At 36.9% G+C, this 23879-nt stretch overlaps 1 protein-coding gene across 4 annotated transcripts; it reads right to left on the reverse strand.

The window, feature by feature from the left end:
- Window positions 1–1392: 1392 nt before the first annotated feature.
- LOC132840428 (uncharacterized) lies at window positions 1393–23071 on the reverse strand. 4 transcript variants are annotated; one of them, XM_060862069.1, is made up of 9 exons: window positions 22848–23071; window positions 22430–22514; window positions 21848–22032; window positions 8736–8848; window positions 5588–5677; window positions 4885–5005; window positions 3811–3944; window positions 3180–3382; window positions 1393–2978 (listed from the first exon to the last, which is right to left on the reverse strand). In XM_060862069.1, exons 2-9 carry the CDS (start codon window positions 22489–22491, stop codon window positions 1934–1936), a joined length of 1953 nt encoding a protein of 650 aa, XP_060718052.1. In that variant the 5' UTR covers window positions 22492–22514; window positions 22848–23071; the 3' UTR covers window positions 1393–1933. The 4 variants fall into 4 exon arrangements, with proteins under 4 accessions (XP_060718052.1, XP_060718051.1, XP_060718054.1 ...); XM_060862068.1 differs by having other exon boundaries at window positions 1394–2978; window positions 22430–22519; XM_060862071.1 differs by having other exon boundaries at window positions 1397–2978; window positions 21848–22029.
- Between the last annotated feature and the right edge of the window lie 808 nt (window positions 23072–23879).

Consider the following 23879-nt stretch of genomic DNA (forward strand, 5'->3'; position numbering starts at 1 on the left):
CCCAAGGCCAACCTCCTATTTGTTCTTATTCCATTTTTTTAGGTCTGCTAAGTGTATTTGTATTTCATTAAGGGTGTAAAGCATAGAGCTTAACAGTGAATCTTTAACAAATGAGAGCAGAGTGTGTATTTTTCAGGAAAGACATACTATTTGGATAGCTGTAGGAGTTATCCTAGTCAGTTGGCAATAATTAATGAGGATATGAAGCTAGTGGAGGGGGGCACGGTGGCTTAGTGGTTAGCACGTTCGCCTCACACCTCCAGGGTCGGGGTTCGATTCCCGCCTCCACCTTGTGTGTGTGGAGTTTGCATGTTCTCCCCGTGCCTCGGGGGTTTCCTCCGGGTACTCCGGTTTCCTCCCCCCGGTCCAAAGACATGCATGGTAGGTTAATTGGCATCTCTGGAAAATTGTCCCTAGTGTGTGATTGAATGAGTGTGTGTGTGTGCCCTGCGATGGGTTGGCACTCTGTCCAGGGTTTGTCCTGCCTTGGTGCCCAGTGGCGCCTGAGATGGGCACGGGCTCCCCGTGACCCGAGGTAGATCGGATAAGTGATAGAAAATGAATGAATGAATGAATGAAGCTAGTGGGTGCAAGTGTTGAGAATGCAGAAGATTCGCTGAATCTGTGGCGATCCCTGAAGGGTAAAGCCGAAAGAAGAAGAAGTTGGCAATAAGTCATTCAAGGCACCATACATTACTCCATTTAATTTTTGAAAATTTCTGGGGAGAAAAGAAGAATTCTCGATTCTCATGCTAACAAATAAGGTTGTTGACTTGAAATAGAATATAATTTTAGATTAATATTTCTACTTAAAACTCATTCACATGGATCCATAAATTGTATGCTGGCAGTGCTGATGTTTGGATAGGAACTGTAGATCTGTTCTGCATGACCAGACCCTCTGGAATTGACATAATGGATTGTGAGTTCAGCAGCAAGTGGTGAAGAGCTGCCAGAAGTGGGTAAATGAGAAGTGATGCAACTGGAAGACTATGTGCAGAGGGGTACTTGGTATGGCTATTCAGCCTGCAATGATACACGTGATGCTAACGCAAGTTTCAGAGTAAGAATGTGAGCGTGGCCTTGTATAAATTTACATGAATGGCATTTGGCAAGCGCCCTTATCCAGGGCAATGTACATATGGATATCTTATTTTGGCTTCTTAGTTTAAGAACTATTCAAGGAAGCTACATCATGCTTCCCCATTGGGTTGTTTTTGTCATTCAGGTACACATACATTGGGAATAAATACATTATTTTCTTCTCACCTAAAAAGAAAAACAATACAATAAACATGATGTTTTTCACAATTTCAGTTTCCAGATTACTATTTTGCATTTTGGAGTGTTAAGGTGCACATTCATTAGGTCTAAGTAACATGCAAAATATGTTTTTACACAATGTTTATTCATTTAGATCCAAAATTCTAGGAAACCACAGAAATGGCAGAAACCCACATTTATAATGTTACAAGTTAACATCTGTGCCACTGTGCAACTTAAGTGCATTTGGTAAAGATTTTGTTTAATAGTATGACTACAATATTTAAAAGAGTGTGCAATAAACAGTAATCATCATACAGTACATACAGGTCAAATATCAAGATTCTGATGGATCAACAATAACTAATACCTAATACAAATATTAGAATTATTCTATCAAAAGTATGTTAAAAAATGAGAACAAAAAACAAGCAAACATGACAACAGTTCATAAAATACACATTTAATACAAATGTTTAATTAATGAAAAATAATTCTTTCCCATATCCTGAAAGGTAAAGAATCTGTAACTATAAATGCCTTGTGTATCTATCATGTATAATTGTACTTTTTTAAGAAGTGTCTGCTAAAGGTTTCATTGAGCATCGTTGATCTTTGGTTTATCAGTAATAACAAAGGTAGCCTTTACATGGCAGAGTGTCATGTTATGTTACTGCATAAAGATATATGGATTAGCTTTGGGCTGCGAAAGATTCATTATGGAATTTGGCATCATATTCCATTGCCCACCCATCTGTTCATATTCATTTTCATGCCAGGGTGGAGACTCCATAGGCTCACGCTTGATGGAATGAAGCAGCCCTTGTCCTTTGAACTGATATCCAAGTTTGTAATCCTGATTTATGAAGCCCTTGTGCTCCATAGTACCAGCATTGTAGCTGTCTATACAGTTACTACTTTGGCTACTGCAGAGTGGTTGTAAGTGTCCTAGCCTCGCAGAACGGGGATATTCTGAATCTTTATCAATGGCACACTTTACAGGTGGTGCAGTTGTTCCAAAGGCATTTGAGTACTGGTTACTGTACAGTTGTCCATTACTTCCTGTGTTTTTTTGGCAGGGCATATACTGTTCATAGTAACTATCTTCTGTTTTCATTTGCAGGCTATCATAAGAGCTGAGATTATGCTCACGTTCCGTCCAAGCCTGGTCATAATAGTCACGATCGTTTTCTGCATCAGAGTCTTGCTCTACCTTGATCGGTAACTCGGCTATCATATGTGCATCATAAACTTGTCTTTGGACTTCATAACAGCTATTTTCACTTTTGTTGCTGTCCAAATAATCACCTTCCGCCACTTCTTGTGGAGGAAGACTCCCATACATCTTTGGAATATAAAGCTCTGTCGTGCTGTTGTAGTACACTGGGGATATTTTGTAGGGCTTCCCATTGTGACCGTGCTTGCTTACTCGACCACCAAGCAACAAGTTGACACTATTACCATTGCAGAATGGCCCATAAGAACCTCTGGGAGGCCATGTTGTATCAGGGGCTTTCTGGCCAACTAAAAAGTCTCTTTTAAGAGGCTCTTCATTACTGTTGTAGTCTTCATTCTTGAATTTGACATTTTCTTTGGAAAATGGTGCCCTTGATGTAGGGTGAAGTAAAGTGGCTACTGGAATGGAAGAATTCAGAAAAAGTGTTTCTCTTCCTTCGTTCATCACTGAGTGCGTTCTCAAGTGCTCTTCTCTGTCACTGTAGGTGAGAAAGTATTAAAGGATTTTAGATTTTGTTTACATTATAAGACACACTGTTTAATAAGAACACATCTGTGTATACCAGCAATTAACTAATTCATTATTTTTTTCATGAATTAATAATAAATCTAAATTAATAATAAATGTGACTATGTAGTCTAAATTATGCAAGAACTCAAGATAAGACAGTGAGGCATACCTATGATCTAGAATCATGTTGTTGCCTGTGATTTTGTGCTTTCCCTTAATTATTGTGTTTTTTATCTTCATCTCTGTGATTGAGGACAAGAGCAGAGGCCTGGCCACACAAAACAGAGCTAGCTGCGGAGGTAAGAACGTGCCAGATGCTGTCGTCTTCTTCTGTCCGTACAAGAACTTTAGATGTCCTTGGAACTGCATAGTCTTTTAAAAAAAAGGTAGATAAATGTGTTTACCTTCAGAGAACATCCAGACCCACCCCTTTTGAGTTGATTCATATGAACCGATTCATACAGACCTCTTAGTCAAGAATCAGTCATAAGATTATCAGATACATTATAAACTGTGCCGTTTCATAATAAAGGTTAATGCATAATTGTGGTATCCTTTTAAAGTAAATGATTCTCTGAAAGGTTTAAATTTACACATTATACATTCTCTGATTTAGTTGTAGAGTGGAGTATACATATAATAAATGCATATGTCATCTTGTGTTCCTGAGAACAATCTATTTCAAAATGAGAAATTATTCACAACATGATTACTGTACATCAAACACAACTATTTAAATATTAGATTAAATCTAGATTTAAATGAAAAAAAAAACTGTCTCTTAGCCGGACTTAACTTACAAGAAACCCTGAGGTGTTGTCCAGCAGACAGCGCACTCTGGAGATGAAACACCGGTTAAGGAAGGAAGAAAACTCTGGAGGAACTCCATCATTATTGTGGGAGTGAAGTAAACTGCTAACCACAAAATCATCACCTGTAAAGCAGACAATAATAAAAATAATAAAAGTTATTATTCAGGGTCAGCTACTGTTGTATACATTGTACAACATAGTGAGTTTTGTGATGTACAGTCCCCCAGATTATTGGAACAGTAAGGCTAATTCCTTATATATTTCTTTTTTTCTACACATTTGTGTTTGAGATAAAGATTTTCCCGATATTTAATCTAAGAGTGTTAAAAATGGCACCTTTGGTTTTGTAATATTCTTGGACGAGTCTAGACGTCAATAGCACTTAATATTTGACTCATATACGTCTCTGATGATTGGCTTGACCAGTCTAAAAACTTCGCCTGATTACATCCATTGATGTGTTAGCAGTGTGTTTTGGGTCACTGTACTGCATGAAGTGGCTGTAATTTGCCAGGCAAATATGTTCCTGTAAACATCTGAATTAATTCTGCTGCTACCCTATTGACCTACTCAGTAAACTTTAGAAACCCATGCCAGACCACACAATGACACTACCACCATTGTGAGTACATCCTTTGTTTTTCCTCATGTTGGCTTTCCATCACTTTGGTAAAAGTTTAATCTTGGTTGCAGTACTTATCTCTGAATTTCTTTATGTTTTACAGTCTGGCTTTGTGATATTATTTGAGCTATTTGAGTTATTTTCATCTTTGGGTTTGGCCTGTACTATTTTGTTCTTAAAATATTATTTGAAAAAGTGGAATGCAATGCCTTCACCTCTGGCCTATTGGAGGTTGTTAATTATGTCACTGACTGCTGTCTTTGGGGGGTTTTTGGTCGTATATTTGTATAGCAAAAAGACATGACAATTGGCCTTACTGTCCCAATATTTTTGGAGGGCAGTGTAAATAAATAATAATGACACTATGCTTAAAATACAACTTAGAAAAATACATTACAAAATTAATCCAGGTAATTTTGATCTAATTAAATATAGCATACCATTTCCTCTGTCCTGATCAGGGTTCACTGAGGGATTCATGGACCAGTGGAGCTGTTGCCTGAACTCCTGCCTATCATCTATGTGAATGTAGTCAAAGAAGTTCTGATGCATCACATCAGTCTATAAATAGAGGAAAGGCAAAAAGATTGTAAGGATTAAACTGATAGTACTACAGAGAGAAAAATCTTGGGAGAGAGGAAGCATAAGTTTGACTTATGAAAAAAAAAAGTTGACTTCCAAATGCACTAGATAATCTAATCTGAATAGAATTCCTGTTGTCAGAAAAGAAATAAATAAATAAAATAATAATAATATTGGCAGTGGTAGCTGAAGTGGTTAATTAGATCCTTGATCAGATAATCAGGGTTTGAGCCCCAACACTGCAGCCAAGCTGCCAATGTTGGGCCTTTGAGCAAGGCCCTTAACCCTCTCTGCTACAAGGATGCTGTATCATGACTGACCCTGTGCTTTGACCCTAACTTCCAAAGTTGGGATATACAATGAAAGAATTTCACTGTCAAGTAATGTATATGTGACAATAAAAAAAATGACAGCTTGCTAAAACACTAGCTAAAATAAATACTCTTTAATTTTTATCAAATTTATCAATTTTCTCTCAGAGTTTATAGTTTATCGGGTTAATTATTGGATTATTATAAGGTTCCTGAGTGAAAGTTGCATAGATAATAATCTAAAACTTACTTGGTGGAAGCCCAGATAGTCCACTATAGTAGAGGAAGCATAGAAGACCATTCCATCACTGCTTATAACAAGCGCAAAGCCTGTTAGGGACTGAACAAAAAAATAATAATAAATACAGTATTTTACACCAGTTCACTACTTGTATGTTTCACATATGGTTCTGATAAGTTTCACATAAGTTATATAACCAAGCATGATGCTAGTTGCATTTGCAACTAGTTCTATGAACTCAAGATAACTGAAACAGTGATCAGAATCATCTGGATACCTTCTTGTGCGTGTGTGCATGCATGTCAAGACCTTCAATAATGTTTACTAGTTGAAACATCATAGCTATGCTATTATTTGTGCATATTTATCTTATGGGGAGTGGTCACTTTCTGGATCACTGGGTAGCTTCCTGCATGACTGAGACACTTCTTTGTGACAAGGGTTTACTAAATGGCTTGATGAATATGAAAATTATATAACTCTTATTCAAAGTTACTCTTACAATCATCGTAGCTCAACTCAGCTGAAAAGTGACGAAAGTGACGTGACATACAGCTAAGTATGGTGACCCATACTCAGAATTCATTCTCTGCATTTAACCCATCCAAAGTGCACACACCCAGCAGTGAACACACACACCATGAACACACACCCAGAGCAGTGGGCAGCCGTTTATGCTGCAGTGCCCGGGGAGCAGTTGGGGGGGTTGCTCAAGGCACCGAACACCCATCAACAACGATTTTAGATGATTTTCAAAGCACAGGGAGACTGCCCAAGAGCTTCTGAGTATTATCATCTGTTACCAGCATTTGTTTCTACTGTGAGATGATCGCGTGAGTTGAAGTGAGCTGTGGGCCAAGCCTTGTCACCTCCACTTTAATATGAGACAGAGCAGGTCAGCAGTGTGCTGAAAAGCCAGAAACTGTGAAGACAAATTCTAATAACTTTGTCTGTTATGATCATCTTATTTAGCTGTACACATCATGTCATTGTGTTGCATCTCGTACAGTGTATGCGTTTCTGTAGTAGCTCAGTAACTCTCTGTTGTTTTAATGTTGAAAAACTACAAACTTAACTCTACTCAGTTATTCATCTAAAAAAATTTAGTAATTTTGGAGTGTGAAACTATTATTAAATGTACTAGAAAAGTGAGAATTCGTAAGTTTGGCCTGTGGGAAATCAAAAATCTGGACTTTAAGGGTTTAGAAGACTCATCACTACAGTATCTTCGATTCATCTACAAGAGTTTCTTATTTTATCATGTTTATTTTGTTTGTTTCTTTGTTTGTTTATTTGTTTTTGGATTTATGATTTAAAATAGAATACATCTCTTGATGATCAAAAATGTTCACATTGTTGGTAAGATTTTAACAAAGCATCACCAGATGCATTTCAAAGTCATCCAAGGAAAAGGGTGTGGTGACTTCTCTAGATGCAAAACTTTACCACAGCTAACAGAAAATCTGTTTAGGACTAAATTTCACTGTGTCTGTGAGCAGCAAAACGTCTCTGATATTGTTGGCCTTTGTATGAGCTAAAAGGAGCCTTAATTTACACTGGGTGCAACACTGGGTTCACAATTTACACTGGGTTCACAAGAGGTTAGCCAAACCTTACCATTCATAATCAAGAACATGAATAGAAGGCATGACAGTATGTTCTCTAGGGGTATGTAGAACAGACCCCTGGTTATTGATCCACTTTTATAATCTCAGCAAGACTTCTTGTAATATTCATTCATTCATTTTCTACCGCTCATCCGAACTACCTCGGGTCACGGGGAGCCTGTGCCTATCTCAGGATCAAGGCAGGATACACCCTGGACGGAGTGCCAACCCATCGCAGGGCACACACACTCTCGTTCACTCACGCACTCACACACTACGGACAATTTTCCAGAGATGCCAATCAACCGACCATGCATGTCTTTGGACCAGGGGAGGAAACCGGAGTACCCGGAGGAAACCCCCGACGCAAGGCGGAGGCAGGACTCAAACCCCCAGCCCTGGAGGTGTGAGGCGAACGTGCTAACCACTAAGCCACCGTGCCCCTTCTTGTAATACTAATAATGATAATTGATTGTTGAAGACATGTTCTCCCCGTGCCTCGGGGGTTTCCTCCGGGTACTCCGGTTTCCTCCCCCGGTCCAAAGACATGCATGGTAGGTTGATTGGCATCTCTGGAAAAATTGTCCCCAGTGTGTGATTGCGTGAGTGAATGAGTGTGTGTGTGTGTGTGTGCGCGCCCTGCGATGGGCTGGCACTCCATCCAGGGTGTATCCTGCCTTGATGCCCGATGACGCCTGAGATAGGCACAGGCTCCCCGTGACCCGAGGTAGTTTGGATAAGCGGTAGAAGATGAATGAATCAATGAATGAATGAATGATTGTTGAAGACCTCCATCACAACAACTAATAATAGATGACACAGATGTTAAAAGCAATTCGGTCTTTTAAATGGTCATCAGTTACACTAACTAAAACAGACTCCCATCACTGTGTTTAAGATATATCACAACAATTATGAGCTTCAAATCGTTAACTATTTTGGCTCCTTAAGTACTGTATAATGTTTACTTTTGAGAAAATTATCAGATTAACCAATCCATCCACCAAAAGTAAACGAAAACATGTCAACAAGATTTTTACTGACAAGGACATGGCATTTTTGTCCCAAGTGTCCCTAATTTCATAGCCCTGTCATTTGGGAAGTGGTAGCTCAGTGGTTAAGGCGTTGGACTACTTCTTGGCAGGTTGTGAGTTTGAATCCCAGCACCACCAAACTGTTGGGCACTTGAGCAAGGGCCTTAACATTGAATTGCTCAGTTGGTTAAGGTATTAGATTACTGAAAGGTTGTGAGTTCAAATCCCAGGGCCACCAAGCTCTCACTTTTAGGTCCTTGAGCAACTCCCTTTACCCTCAACTGCTCATATGCACAAAAGATAAAAATGTAAGTTGCTCTGGATAAGGATGTCTGCCAAATGCTTTAAAATGTCATGTTTCTATAAAATTAGCCTCTTAATAATCTTAAAATTCCACATCTCTTTATGCCTGTAACTATAAACATGTATTGATAGTAATGAGTATGTGGGAAGTCAAGTAAGTTATCGATTAACAAGTACAAGCATCTAGTTTATAGAAAGAAGGACATGAGATACCTCCAGCAGCAGTTCACTCTCAGAGGTACATGGCAAAACTGACACAGTTTCCTTCCTGATGTCATTTATGGACGGAGGGCTGAGGGGATTCATCAACTGCTTCTCTTGACTGGCTGTAGAGGAAATATAGAGCAAAGGAATTATTCATACAGAAAATCTTTCTTAAATTTCGTATACTATAATTCTTATACTACTATTTATTCTGAAAATTGGCTGGCAAATGGCATACAAGTAAACTGTTGCAATAAAACTAGTAGGTCTGAGAATGTTTTACTCATTTTAAGCATTTCCTTTTTTTTACATGAAGTTTGGAAATGACACTGCTCATGTTCAGCAGATTGAAAAAAGGATGTGATGAGTAAATCTTGTTGAAATCAATTTAAACAAATCATTGGAGGAAGAAAAATCACTATAATCATTCAAATCATTGAAATGGACAAACCTAAACCCCATTGTTTTTGCTAGTCCCATGTTATGCTTGCTTGTTTGTCCAGGGAATTACATTAAAAAGAGATACGTAAGTTAATTAAAAAGTACATAGGCAGAGCAACTTTACACAAATAATAAAACTACTGACAGATGAAAATAACATTGCTTATCTAATTAAAATGGCATATCCCAAGGCATAGGATACATTAGACAGCATGTGAACAGTCACATCTTTTTTTTAATAGTAAGGATCTGAACGACCAATTTATAATGACCAGATGAACAGGTCATAGCTTCTTCAAAACAGCAGGTATTTTGGGTGTTCTCAGTAGGCAGTGGTTAGTACATAAGAGATCCAAGAAAGGACAACTGGTAAATTGGAAACAAATGCATTTTCTTCAAACTCGGGGTTGATTTTTAAATTCTGCTTTATTTTTACAAGGCACTTTCTGGTCTAATCAGATAAACTTTTTTGAAGGTTCCTAGTTGTCATCCACCAGTCTGAGTGCTCATGCTGACCCCTTTCCACTGCTGAAAGCACCTTCAATGGGCACATTAGCATCAGAGCTAGACCATGGAGTAACATAAGAAGGTGGTGTGATTGTTCTTATATTATGTGGATAGCCAGGTGCATGTGCATTGCTCAACTGGGGAGAGATAGAATCGGGATACACTATGGGAAGAAGCATGCACATTGTGAGCCAGTGTGAGGTCCTGGGCAATAATCTGCTGGGAATCCCAGCAGGATGTTACTTGACATGAACCGCCTACCATTGTTGCAGACCAAGTCCTTCATGTCAATAGTATTCTCTGATGGCAGTGGCCTCTTTTAGCAGGATAATGTGTTCAAAGAATTGACTTGGCCTCCAAATTCCCTGGATCTCAGTCTGATCAAGAATCTGAAGGACGTGCTGGACAATCATGTACAATCAATGTAGGCCCCACCTCAAAACTTAGAGGCCTTAACAGATCTGCTGCTAAAGTTTTGGTGTCAGATACCATAAAACACCTTCAGAAGTCTTGTGAAGTCTGTGGCTCAACAGGAAAAAGCTGTTTTGATGGCACAAGCAGAACCTACAAAATGTTAGGCACATGGTTTTAATATTATGGCTAATCAGTTTATCTTGATCTTTTTTTGCTAATATCTCTGGGGATGAAGTATGTGTTTGTGCCCTAGAAAAAATAACTAGAAACATTTAGCTACACTACATTTGAACAGTAAATAAAGAGTGCTATTTACATTTTGCTTGGATAGTATTGAGGACTTTTTCGTCAGCATTCTTTTATTTCAGTTATGTTTCACTTTCATTATCAATGTTTACTGAGAGGCATATGTATATTTATAAGTACACAGAAGTTTGTACATTCTACTTGGCTATGCAGTTATTATTATAAATTTAGTGTTCATAAGGTCTTTATTTATTGTTACCTTATTATTTCTTTTTTAATCCATTTATTATATTTAAGAAGAGTCAAGCAAGGCTATGTGTTGTATTTGAATTTGCAATGTGAGCAATACTTTTAAACAATTATTAAATTTGACGTGGCACTTAGCATTCAGATTATTTTCCCTTTAATGTACATACACTCTAACGTTTGAGTAAGACTGTGTCTCTGGGGAGGACAAAAGGTTTATTTCTGTAAGCCAGCTCTTCTTATGAATAGTCAATTGCTAAATAACCCTCCTTCATTCAAACAGGGTTGGAAAGATTAGAGCAGAGAGAGACAGAGGCATAGCTAGGCACTGTTTTTAGAGCCTTGAGTTGGCTGACCGAAGTGCTGTTGTCACGCGAACAAGCCTCTTGTCAATCTCCTGGTGTCCCTGACAGACTACTGGCACCCAGCCAAACCCTTGCGTGCAAGCCTGTAAAGCCACATTAACAGTAAAAAAAAAAGAAAAAAGCTCATAACAACAACAGCTGTTAAATATTGATGACTACTGGCAAAGCATGAGTGCTGTTTGCAACAGGTTAGGATTAAAAAATGTCAAGCAAACTAATTCTCTGACATTTGCTAATGAATGTGTGTGGGTGTTTTTTCTTTCTCCTTTTTTTTCATTTTTCTTTTTTTACCAACTCATACTAAAGACATTCTTAGCACACAAGAAAAGTATTTTTTGTTCTTTCTTTCACTTACTGTTACCGAAGGCACGTTTCTCTTCCCTACTCTTTAACTGACAAAAATGCATTAGTCATATGCATTACATTATTATAACTCCGGAAATTCTATATAGAGAAATCTGAATTCAGAATTCACATATAAATTAAAGATATCTAGACATAAACAGGCATGTACACTTTTAAGTGGTATTTGGTCATTTAAACCCTGTGTTTTGTATTCTGACATCTTCAGATATAATTACATGGCACATCGAATGACAGACAGACAGAAAACATGAAACCTTTATGCCTGTACCAGCTACTGACAGACACATCAAAAGGTAAAATGATCTAAGATTAATCCAACATAAATATTTGACAGTACAATATCATACATGATTCAAGTGATAATAGAAATATTAGGCAAAGCTAATGTGTTTCCAAATAATGAGTAAAAGCAAATGAATAGTTTCTGCTGTTCTGGTTGAAAAAGAATAGTAGCACACAAACACATGATATGACTTCTCTAGTGTTTTTCTAAAATTCACTGATGACCGAATATATTTTTCATAATAGTGGCTTTGTGTGGCTTTGTGTACAATCTGGCACTTTCATCTTTTGCAGATACTCTGGCTTTTGGGTAGATGCTATGATGAAACGCAAGCCTTAGGGTCTGACTTCTGGCTGTGTCTATGCAGCTGTATCCTGAGACATTATGCAAAGCACAATAAAGCCTGGCCTTGATGCGTGAATGAAATGACCACCTGCATCTACATAACAAAGCACTGGAAAACTGGCAAAGGCTCACATTCCCAATGCTGATGGTGTGTGTCTACTCTGACAGACAAACAGTTCTCCCACTTCTATGTGGCATATCCACTTCACTTTTAACAGTTTTTTGTTTGTTTGTTTGTTTTGTTTCACTGGTAGCCTTTTTACAGTATTTTGCAATATTGACATGTGTTAGCTGATATAGTAAATGCAACATAGTGAAAGAAGCATAAGTACTGTAAGTGTGCAAATCTACTTGTGAACCTTTTATGAATTGAACAGATTTGTTATAGGTAACTAACCTTAAAAACTTGGCAATAATATGTCATTAATGTAGTTAATTTCTAAATAAAGTAAATCTGTAATTACTAGCTTAAGAAGTTCTAAAATATCAGCAGTCAGTGAGATTCAGGATCACATGTGGTAGTGATTCATTGAACCTCTTTTCACATGCCAGTAGCAATTATTGTTACCAGGGTAATGTAATTCCAATAGAGTTCAGACATTCATAGGTTTCATTTAAATAGCAAAAAGGAAACAAAGGCAGCATTTTTCCGACGCCTCGTCTCTCTTCCACTTTTTCAAATAACTGAAAAACAACAGACAGAAATGACCTTCATCCTTCAAACTCCAACCAAATCTTAATTTCAATGCGATTCTTATGGTGAATTGTTATGTGAAAGCAATCAGAACTTTTTTTAGGGAAAAAAATGAAAAACAAAAAACTAAAACACTAACCTTGTTGTGATAAGTGCCACATCCTTTTATATATGGGATGTGGTTATGCTCAGAAGGAAACTGTCAATCTTATGCTCAGAAGAATTTATCATACAGCTGCTATCAATGTAAAATAAAGATCAGCTGTTTTTGTTATCTTCAATTCAAATTGATAGATCATGATTTATAATGTAAGGTGTAATTTTATGATATTATTAAAAATTGGTACTGTCATAAAGGTGTTTCATGGCAACACTATTAATATGCAAAGACTGTTTGATGGTAGATTTTGATAAAAATAGGCTCCTAATTCATTTTAGATGTGCTTGTATGGCACACCCGTGTTTAAACCTGTGTTTCAGAACAGTGGGACCAGTCAACATGCAAAATATTAGCTTGTATAAATCCATAACACTGACTATACAGTGCACTGATTTGAGGAGGAAAATATACATCTCATTCGTATACTCATATAGTTTGTATGTTTATTATCTGATGTGTGTATTTTGCTATCCAATTCATGTCCTCCAACCACTACTGTAGTTCTGTGTACAGCTAAACTGGGGCATGATGACAAATAATGTAATTTCAGACGATACATGATGTACTGTATATATGTAACCTTCTTCAAACCCAAGAGCAGTTTACATCAGCATGATACTATAAGAATTTTAAAAATGTAAAGAATCAAAAATATCGTGGAACAATTGATAGAATGCGGTGAAAAAAGAGGATAGCACTGAGTGAAGCGATAGGTTTTGAGATGTGAATTGAAGCAGAAATGAAGGTGATTTCGGGTGCAACAACACTGAAGGACTTGCCGTCCATAAAGGAAGGTCTGAAAATAGTTATTGTGAGTAAACTGTAGCCAGATGACTGATGGGTGAGGGTAAAAGGAAGTAAGATATCAGTCAAATCACCTGGGGCATAGACATTTAAGGCTTTCTAGGTGGGGAGGAAAGGGTGAAAACAGTAGTTAGGCAACCAGTGTAAGTTAAATAGAGTGGGTGAAATGTGAGCAGACCACTTTGTGTGTGTTTGTTTGGGTAATCAATGTTTAATGTGAGTGTGCATATTGTGAGTAATCCGATGGTGCTGGTAGAGAGACAAGTAAAAAGGGCATTAAAGTAGTGTATGGACTAGTTGGAGTATTGAGTATGGGTCAGAATTATGAAGATGAAAAAATGTAGTTTTAGTGAGGAAGTAATACCTGACAACTGATACCTGACTGCTTACAAAAATGTAACTTTAAACATCATCATTTATTGAGAAGCTTTTGCTTTTTGATATATGGACAGTCACTAAACATAAAGAATCTGCTTTCAATCGCTAAACGTTATCAAGAAAGAAACTCTTTGCCTTGACTCCCTTTATGTGTGAAACGTTCAATTACATGTGAAACATCAGTTGCAGGTTGCAAATTGGATCTTTTTTGCGCAATTTTAAAGATAAAGAAGCGTCATTTTAAGAAAAACATTAAAACATTTGTGTAGCACACACACAATTGTAGTGTAATGCAAGTATAACAAACAGCACTGACAAACAGCTGTTCAAATTGACGTCATCTGGTTGCTGGTTACCGGTAAAGTCTAAATAATACTTTTAGAATAAAGAATTTTTGGAGAGATGAGAATAATCATCTAAAAGATGAGGGAATTTTGTAAATGCAGTCGTTTTCGATGTAATACATGTCAGTACCTTCCACACTGCTGAATGAACATAACTGAATTATGATTTATAATTAAAAAATGACAAATATGAGATTTCAGTATGTTATTTATGTCAAGTATATAATTTTTTCAAATGTGTTCATTTATCTATTGCAAATATATATTATTGTCTACTGATATTGTCTAACTAACTATCAATCTTTAGGCGCACCACTGAGAGCAGCGTACCAGTTGTTCAAGGCTCTACAGTAAGTGATCAAGAAATCACAGCCAATCAGCAATAGAGCTCTCTGATGGCTGATGGACAATTATCAAACCAATCCATCATAAAAGGCCTACCACTTCACAAGTCTTTCCACCTCACTAAACTATACATGATATGGTCTGCAAAAACAGTTTAAATAAGTAAACAGTATTTTACTAAAATTACATGTAAATTTTAACCTTGCCTTAGCCGAAGTCTTGTGTATAAAGATCATGTTAGGTAAGAGCAAAATCAGTCAGTCTGCCTGAAGTCTTTGTTACTGTTACTGAGTGTAGGAACTTTGTTACTTTGTTAATGGCTGTCTTAATTTGTTTTATGCAGTTCTGTCTCTTGTTTATTCTTTTTGTGTTTATACCACATTATGTTTTCAAGCTGTTATTTTTCTTGTAAGCCTCAGTAAATACTGTACCTGTGTGCGTGTGTGTGCGTGCGTGTGTGTGTGTGTGTGTGTGTGTGTGTGTGTGTGTGTGTGTACGCGCATACAGAGGAAGTTCCCTGTCATTTCTGCAGGGCTGGTCTCCTGCACATGATTCGTCAGATCGTTTTCATAACCACTTCTCTGAGGTCAGCTTTTAGTCAGCTGCAGTCACGCAATCCCCCCTCCTCCTCCACACTCTCTCTCTCTCTCTCTCTCTCTCTCTCTCTCTCACTCACTCTCTCTCACTCTCTCTCTCACTCTCTCTCACTCTCTCTCTCTTTTAAAGAGACAAAGTATACTGTTTTCAAGCCTATCACTGCAGGCCATTAATTCTCTGTTCCCATTGATTTCTCTCTCACTCAGAAGAATATTCTGGGACACACAACCTATCTAGATATACGTAGTGTCATGTAAATACTTTAAATGTATAGAATAGCATGATGAATTATAGAAATACTGAAATTAGATTACTTGATTAGATTACTATCTACGGCTACATTTATTCATGGTAAATGCACTAAGGGAAATACAAGGTGGAAGAAGTAATCTGAGAGAGTTGCGTGTGAGCACAGAGGCTAATGTCACATCTGGCTGAGTTACGTCTCCTAATTTAATCCAAACTCTCCAACCACAGCAGATTCAAAGCCTCACAACGCAAACACCACCATGGTGGCTACAGATGTTTAAAGTATTTTTGTACAAATTTTGTTGATTTATCTTAACAACAACATGTCTTGGTTACAGTAATACCCAGACTTCAAAACTATTCGAATGATATTTATGCGAGAAGAGCAAAAATGTGGGGAAACTGACATGAGTTAGCCATTTGTTGTATTCGATTTATTTAATTCTTTTATACTTTTAAGTTGCTAATAATGTCAAAATTTGATGACAAATTGTACAAGACTGAAAGCAATTATAAATGTCGTTAGATGTGTTATTATGTGTTTAGTTATACCTCTTTACTTTGCAGCTCATTATATGTTACTCATGTTACTTCAACAAATCATTAGACAAGTGTAAACAATATTTCTCTAACTTCATATAAGCAATGTATAGAAATGTTATGAACATGAACAGTTTTATTTCAAAACTGGCCAGAGGTGTACCTGCAATTATCCCATTATAATAATGTAAAATATAATATAATATAATATAATATAATATAATATAATATAATATAATATAATATAATATAATATAATATAATAATGTGGCCACAGCACAGTGCATAAAATCATGTAGATACAGGTTGAGCTTCACTTAGTGTTCACAATAAGTCATAACGGTGAAAAATGTAACCATAGTGATCTGACATGGCTCTTAGTTCCAGACAGCCTGGTTTTAGTATTTCAGAAACTGCTGATATAATATGCAAAACAGTTTCTTTTTGAGTGTGTATTGTCATGGACAGGTAACCAACAATTCAATAAATATAGTAATAAAGAGCAATAAATCTATTTAATGCACTGTACTCATATATTGTTATAGAGTACACACCATACTGCCTACTAGCTACTGTAGCTACATATGCCTCCAGGTTCACTAACCATTAGGGTTCTAATTTTCCATTTGAATTTTTCGGTGAATTTTTGTTTTTATTGACACAATTGCAAAACAACAAAATTTAATTATATTTTTTGCTTGGTTTTGGGGCTGTTTTGTTGCTTTCTGTTGATGATTTGAGTTTTAAACAGTGTGGTTTGGTCTACTAGTGATACATCTTAAAGCAACCACAGTCCTTGTTACACAGCACCAGTGGAAAACCTACAGGAGCAAAGGTGACCAGAGGTTGTAAATTCATGTTCACTGCCTGGCGAACACATACAGCAACCAAATAGTTACCAACATCTGTAAAGCATCCCTATTATCAGTTTTTTAAACAATTAGTAGATCCATAATGCTGTGGTAGGTCATTAGGTTCACTGACTGCACTACAATGTTTAATAAACGTAAATAATATCAATCAAGAGGGGGCACGGTGGCTTAGTGGTTAGCATGTTCGCCTCACACCTCCAGGGTTGGGGGTTCGATTCCCGCCTCCGCCTTGTGTGTGTGGAGTTTGCATGTTCTCCCCGTGCCTCGGGGGTTTCCTCCGGGTACTCCGGTTTCCTCCCCCGGTCCAAAGACATGCAGGGTAGGTTGATTGGCATCTCTGGAAAATTGTCCATAGTGTGTGATTGCGTGAGTGAATGAGTGTGTGTGTGTGTGCGCCCTGCGATGGGTTGGCACTCCGTCCAGGGTGTATCCTGCCTTGATGCCCGATGACGCCTGAGATCCCCGTGACCCGAGGTAGTTCGGATAAGCGGTAGAAAATGAATGAATGAATATCAATCAATTTTCAAAAATTAACATTTGTCCTAGGCAACCTTATGGTTTTTCAAGATCCTAAGATGATAATACATGGTGCTTGCATCTAGGTAATTTGAAAAACAAGCTGAAACCTTACATTTCTGTGTGCAATAATGCAATGTTTAAAATGTTTATGTTAACTTTAAAGCATGTAGTATGTTGTTCAAATTGGGCTGACGTCCTCCTGACCAATCTGGAAAGAAATGTTTTATTTCATTTCAAGTTTTACAGATATTATCGGGTGAGCCAGGGTACTGAGTGTAACAAGAGATGGATCAGCTTGATGGTAATTTCCTCTGCAAATTTCCTCTTAATAAAGATTTCTAACAGTTCCACCTAGTGAAAGAAATGTTTGAGTTACAAGAAAGTGTTGAATAAGTATGTGAAATAATTGTTTTATAATTTCATGTATGTTGTAATACTACTTCAAATCAGATCAAATACATAAATAAAACAATGCAGATATTATATTGCTCTGGTTCATCAGTGTGGCTCCACTGTCTTATTTGACAAGAAAAAAGGCCATTATATATTTAGACCACACTGTCTGGGACCAAAAACATTGCGTGCAAAGGACTGGCTAACATGGAGATCTGGTGACCAGCTAGAAGGGAAGATACATCTTTATGAATGTGTCCTTTGAGAGGTTCAAACCATGGTCTGGGTGCATTTATATACTAATGGAGGGTAATGAAACTTCAAACAGGCTCCTTCACTGTGAGTTGTGTTATTATGGTTTAACATAATAGGCTTGCTTAGTCATATCCATGGCCTCTGCTATTTCTATCCGTAAATTAGTGTTACAGTGAATGAGTGCAAAGGTTACTGTGGAGACAGAAGAGAGAAAGGAGAAATGTGAAAAGAACTCCACACAAATCTCATGCTTTCTCTCCCCATCTGGTAGGCATTCCATCTTGAATCAGAAGAAACATGTACTATAGTTTAATATAATTTAAAATGGGACATTAGGTGATATATTGCATTCAGAAAGTACTCAGACCTCTTCATATTTCCTAATATTTTGTTCGGTTATACCCTTATTCTGAAACTAAATACATTTAATACTGTAAGTATCCAGAAATACACCATAACAAAAAGTATAGTATTTCACATATGATTGTGATAAATGTAACATAAGTATATGTTTTATAACTGTTTCATGTTTCTCTCCATTCTGCCTCCCAGACCCCCTATGGATGAACATCACCACTGTGTTATGCTGCCAATATTGTGCTTCCTTGACAGGATGCAACTGGCCAGATGATCAGCAGTGCCTTGTTTCCTCCAGATGTACATGTTATGTTCAAAATTCAAGCTAATCAGATCATGGAATTTTGATACTGGATCTTCAAAGATAAAAAAAAAGCCCAGATCTGTTCCTCAACAGAATCTTGCCTCTAAGGTGTTTACAGACAATTGTCTATTTTTGATCTGACTGTTAATGAAGATTTAGAAAATCAATGGGAATCACATGTACCTAAGCTATATTATAAGCACCACAGATAATGCCTACTTAATGGCTTATTACAAAACCTCATAAAAACCTGCTTTCTGAGATCAGTCCATTCTAGAGTATGACTATAATGTTGTAAAATGACTGCAAAATCAAGGGATCTGTATACTTCCTGAACGCAGTGCATCTTTACATTATAATGGTAAGCCAGCCATTGACAGCTGCAAAATAGGAGCAATAATCCTCCAACATCAAATCACCTTTTAAAACTTGACACTCAAGGCCACTACACAATGACGGGTATCAAATTCCACTAAGTCTGTACACTGCATCAGGCAGAAAAGTCACAGGTCATTCTATTTGCCATTTATGATTTAGGAGTTTAACTCATTCATTCATTCATTCATTCATTCCTGAGCTACTGGCTCCACTCTTCGTTAATTAAAAGAATCTCACATGAATTTATTTCCACTTTGCACCGTGACACTGATAGTCCAGTTGACACTGACATATTGATACCCACTGATATATTGTAATACTTTTTATCTAAAGAATGTGCTGATGTCTATTTTGTTTTTTTTGTCTGCAAAGTAATGAACTGATCATTTCTGAATGTGAATAATATGTTACTTTTAAACATGTGACATATCAATGAAGTCATTTTTAGTGTATACATATTTGAATTGGTCTGTAATGTTCATTAGTAAAACAACTATTTGTTAAAAAAAATGAATAATGAATAAATGTGTAATAAATAATGAAAAATGAATATGATCTTATACATCATATTCTTATTCATCATATTACTTTCATACAAATGTGCTAAGATAACTACAAGCTATTCATCCATTATCGACTTAAGTTTAGCTTAGTATATCACCAGGCTACTGTCTACTTCACTACATCACCTGTCTACTTTTACATTTAGTTCAATCTACAAACAACAACAACATTAACACTCTATTCACTTGTAGAGTTTAAGTTAAAGGGAACATGAAAATCACTCACACACAATGCTTGTTGACATTTTGAACACATCATATCACACACCATATGCCTATCTCAGGCGTCGTCGGGCATCAAGGCAGGATGGACGGAGTGCCAACCCATCGCAGGGCACACACACACTCTCATTCACTGACGCAATCACACTCACTCACTCACTCACTTTCTACCACTTATCCAAACTACCTCGGGTCACGGGGAGCCTGTGCCTATCTCAGGCGTCGTCGGGCATCAAGGCAGGATACACCCTGGACGGAGTGCCAACCCATCGCAGGGCACACACACTCTCTCATTCACGCACTCACACACTCACACACTCACACACTACAGACAATTTTCCAGAGATGCCAATCAACCTACCATGCATGTCTTTGGACCGGGGGAGGAAACCGGAGTACCCGGAGGAAACCCTCGAGGAGAACGGGGAGAACATGCAAACTCCACACACACAAGGCGGAGGCGGGAATCGAACCCCCAACCCTGGAGGTGTGAGGCGAACGTGCTAACCACTAAGCCACCGTGCCCCCTCAGTTCCTAGTTCCTATTCATAAACCAGTTACTTAAATGCTTAGCTAAACAGGCTGCTATACAATATATAGATATCATGTTCTCATGCATCTACTAATTAGCTAACAGAGGTGTAGATGATGACATTAAAGGCACTGATATTCATATTCAGTAGCTATTATCAATAACTAAAATATTAGGCTTTAAATAATTATATAAATAATAATGTAAAAAAATAATAAAAATGCCTTAACTACATATGGTTACCACTGATTCTATCTTTATGTATAAAAAAATAAATATCACACATCACCAGCTGTGAACTTGATCTTGGCCTTTTTTGTACTGCCATTAAATTTCAGAAACCTTTATATTTATACACTGAAAACATCAAGTCAGTAATAGACATGGCAGAGTCACTAAAAGCTTGGGACTTTAAGTCAAGTAAGTAGTTTTAAGTCATATATGTACCAATAAAGGTGTGGTATATAAAAAACATATCAGAATTTTAAGTATAAAAACCCCATACCTAACCATGAACAAACAAGAAAAGTTGTACAAATGCTTGAGATTCAGTTTAAAATTCATTATATATGTTCTTTATAGAACTAAAACATTTCACACAATGGATAGCATGTGTTACTATATAATACTTAATGCTTTAAAAAGGCATTAAGTACTTAGACTTAAGCATTAACTGCACACCCTTGTAACCTTAGATGCTTTGTCCAGCTTGTAACAAAAAAATGCATGTAGAAATTGCTGTATTGTGAATGTCAGCACTGTAGAGTACCCAGAAAGATTAGTATTGTAAAATACTACTTACTTAAAGAACTACAGTACTACTGAACAAACATTTAAATAAATAATTATACAATTCAATAGTGTTTTATTGGAGTAATTCAAACAATATTTAAAAAGAACATAACATGCACACTGCAGAATTAGGCTTCTGTTAAATGAAACCTCAAAAGTGACTTCTCAGTGTCATTAAACAAATGACTAATGACTCATTTGTTATGAAACTAAGTTGTTTAATTAAATCCAGCAAAAATGTATCATATACATTAGAGCAAAGTAGGCACAAAAGTGCTGTTTGGAAAAACAAAATCAAATATTTATTTAAGTTCAAATTTTATAGTGCATATTTTGCCCCATGTTAACGGCTGATTTTATCATGCTAAAATATAAACTGAATGAGAAAACTATCATCATCAGTCATCATGTATACAAATATAGGTAAAGCATTGTAGAAGATGGGTTTAATTGAAATCTTTTAAGAACATGTGGTTTTACCCTTGAACCATAAACAAAAGCCACAAACATGTGAGTCACAGCAATTTTCTTCTTTAGCCCTTTGCTTAAACCCACCTAAAAAAAAATGTTTCATTCTTTTTACAGTTATAATTAGAAGCATTTGTCTTACCACGGAAGAAGCTTTTGACCCGAAGGTAACTGACACTGAGACGCAGCACAGATAGCTTGTCCAGTTTGGAGATGATCTCAGGTGGGAAAGGAAGCAGACTGGCAAGCCGATCTAGTTCTGCATTCAACCGGTCTCTGTGCCGCTTTGATGGGTTGGACTTCTCGCTCACAGGTGCAGGTTTTCTGCTAGACAGAATAAAATGCAATTTTATATAGTCAATTTATGTGTTTTATATTAAAAATAGTTCCATGATTTTCAGGAATTTGTGTAGTGACCCTACAACAGGTGCAAGATCTCCAAACACATTATAATTAAAGAATGTATATAACTATACACTGTAACTACTATATACACAACTATATTAAAGTAATGACTATTTAAGTAATGTCAAAATAATTACATCACTGTATATTACTTTGATAATACATCAAATATAGACAGATATAACCAAAAGAGTAGATCCCACACTCCTTTAGGACAAGCCTAATATACAGACTAACCCAGATCCAAGGTTGATTAGAATTTATCTATAAATAGCAAAAAATAAATAAATAAATAAAAAAAGACAATGAAATACTTAACTGCTTCTGTATGGGCTTCCTCCGTTTCCGACCTGCATACATGCAGTCTCCTGGTGGTATCATCTCGTGCTCGGTCCAGAGAAAAGCTGTGCTAGAAGAATGATATCCAAAAGGTTTTCACATACCAAAAGTTAGTTTTAACATGACAGCAAAGAAAATATTTTAAACTATATCAACTTAAATGAGTGCAACATGAATATTATGCGTCGGTCATGTTATTCATGCTGCAAGCTGATCTGCTTAAGTGTTCGTAAAAGTGTGGAAAACATGTGTTCCTAAAGATATGTCACCATCCATCCATTCACGATCAAGACGTTTAAACACAACCCAACATGCTTTAAATGCTCTGAAAAGCAGCAATATAGAAACAATATATACATCTTGTAAAATAAATGACTTACATCTGGTTTAATACTTACATAGATAGTCGGTCAGCTCCCTGATATGAGAAGTAGCACTCAGAGAATTATTATATCAGTTATACAGTATATGGCATTTAACATTATTCATGTTCAGATATTCAATGAGGATAAAGTCCATCAGTTTGCAAAGCTCTAGGCAGATGACTGCTTTATAACCGACTTTACTGTCACGCGTTTCAGGTGGCGAATTCCTCTGAATGACAAGCTGCTTCCTTCGCACGCAATGCTGAGCCTCAGCACACACACACACACATGCGCGCGCGCCCGCGCACACACACACACCGACACACAAACACACACACTCACACACCGACACACACACACACCGAAACACACCCGCTCACTCCTGGTTACTCTCTCTCTCTCTCCCACTTTCTCTCATGCTGTACTGTCGTTCAAGAAATAAATTTAAATTTTAAGGAAAAGAAATGATTGTTTTAATTTTTCGAAATCTTTAAACACAAGCTAATTCTAACCCTAACTCATGCGGGAATAACTTCACACTAAAAGTTTCTTAAACCCAAGTACTCCATGCTTTGGTTACAATACTTAAAGCCAGTACACTAGTGGATGTGTATGTTGCAGTGTACAATTTCCTAATTGATCAATTAATTGATTATATTTTCTTGGACTTGAATGTGGGCTAGTAGTTTTCTTTGTAATACAGAAATTTTAAATAGTAAAAGTTAGGTTGGTTGGTGTTATAGTAAACATTAATGACAAAACACTGATGCTTTTACTTTTTCCTGCACATATGTACACAATTTATTTTCTACATTTGCCTGGGTTAATGCCAGATTGCAGTGAATTTCTAGAAAAATGAAGAGGAAGAGGAAACCTCAATCATTAATGTCACACTAGTGTTTTAAACCACATGTCAACTATTTACATAAACAGTGAGCCACACTATGAACACTCATTTGCTGCTTTATTTAGTACTAGTAAACCCTGGCAGTTGGAGCAGATGAACCGGATTTTGCTGCAAAAATTTCAGATATTCTTTAGTGTAAAGCTTTAGTGTGCACACTA

Source organism: Tachysurus vachellii, chromosome 25 (genome assembly GCF_030014155.1).
Source record: "Tachysurus vachellii isolate PV-2020 chromosome 25, HZAU_Pvac_v1, whole genome shotgun sequence".
NCBI classification, from domain to species: Eukaryota; Metazoa; Chordata; class Actinopteri; order Siluriformes; family Bagridae; genus Tachysurus; species Tachysurus vachellii.

Coding starts and splice junctions, on each gene's coding strand:
- LOC132840428 (XM_060862069.1), bottom strand. CDS start 22,491: ATGATACCACCAGGAGACTGCATGTATGCAGGTCGGAAACGGAGGAAG. Junction 5,006..5,587: donor ACTATCTGGGCTTCCACCAA/GTAAGTTTTAGA, acceptor CTCTATTTATAG/ACTGATGTGATGCATCAGAA. Junction 2,979..3,179: donor AACATGATTCTAGATCATAG/GTATGCCTCACT, acceptor TCTCACCTACAG/TGACAGAGAAGAGCACTTGA.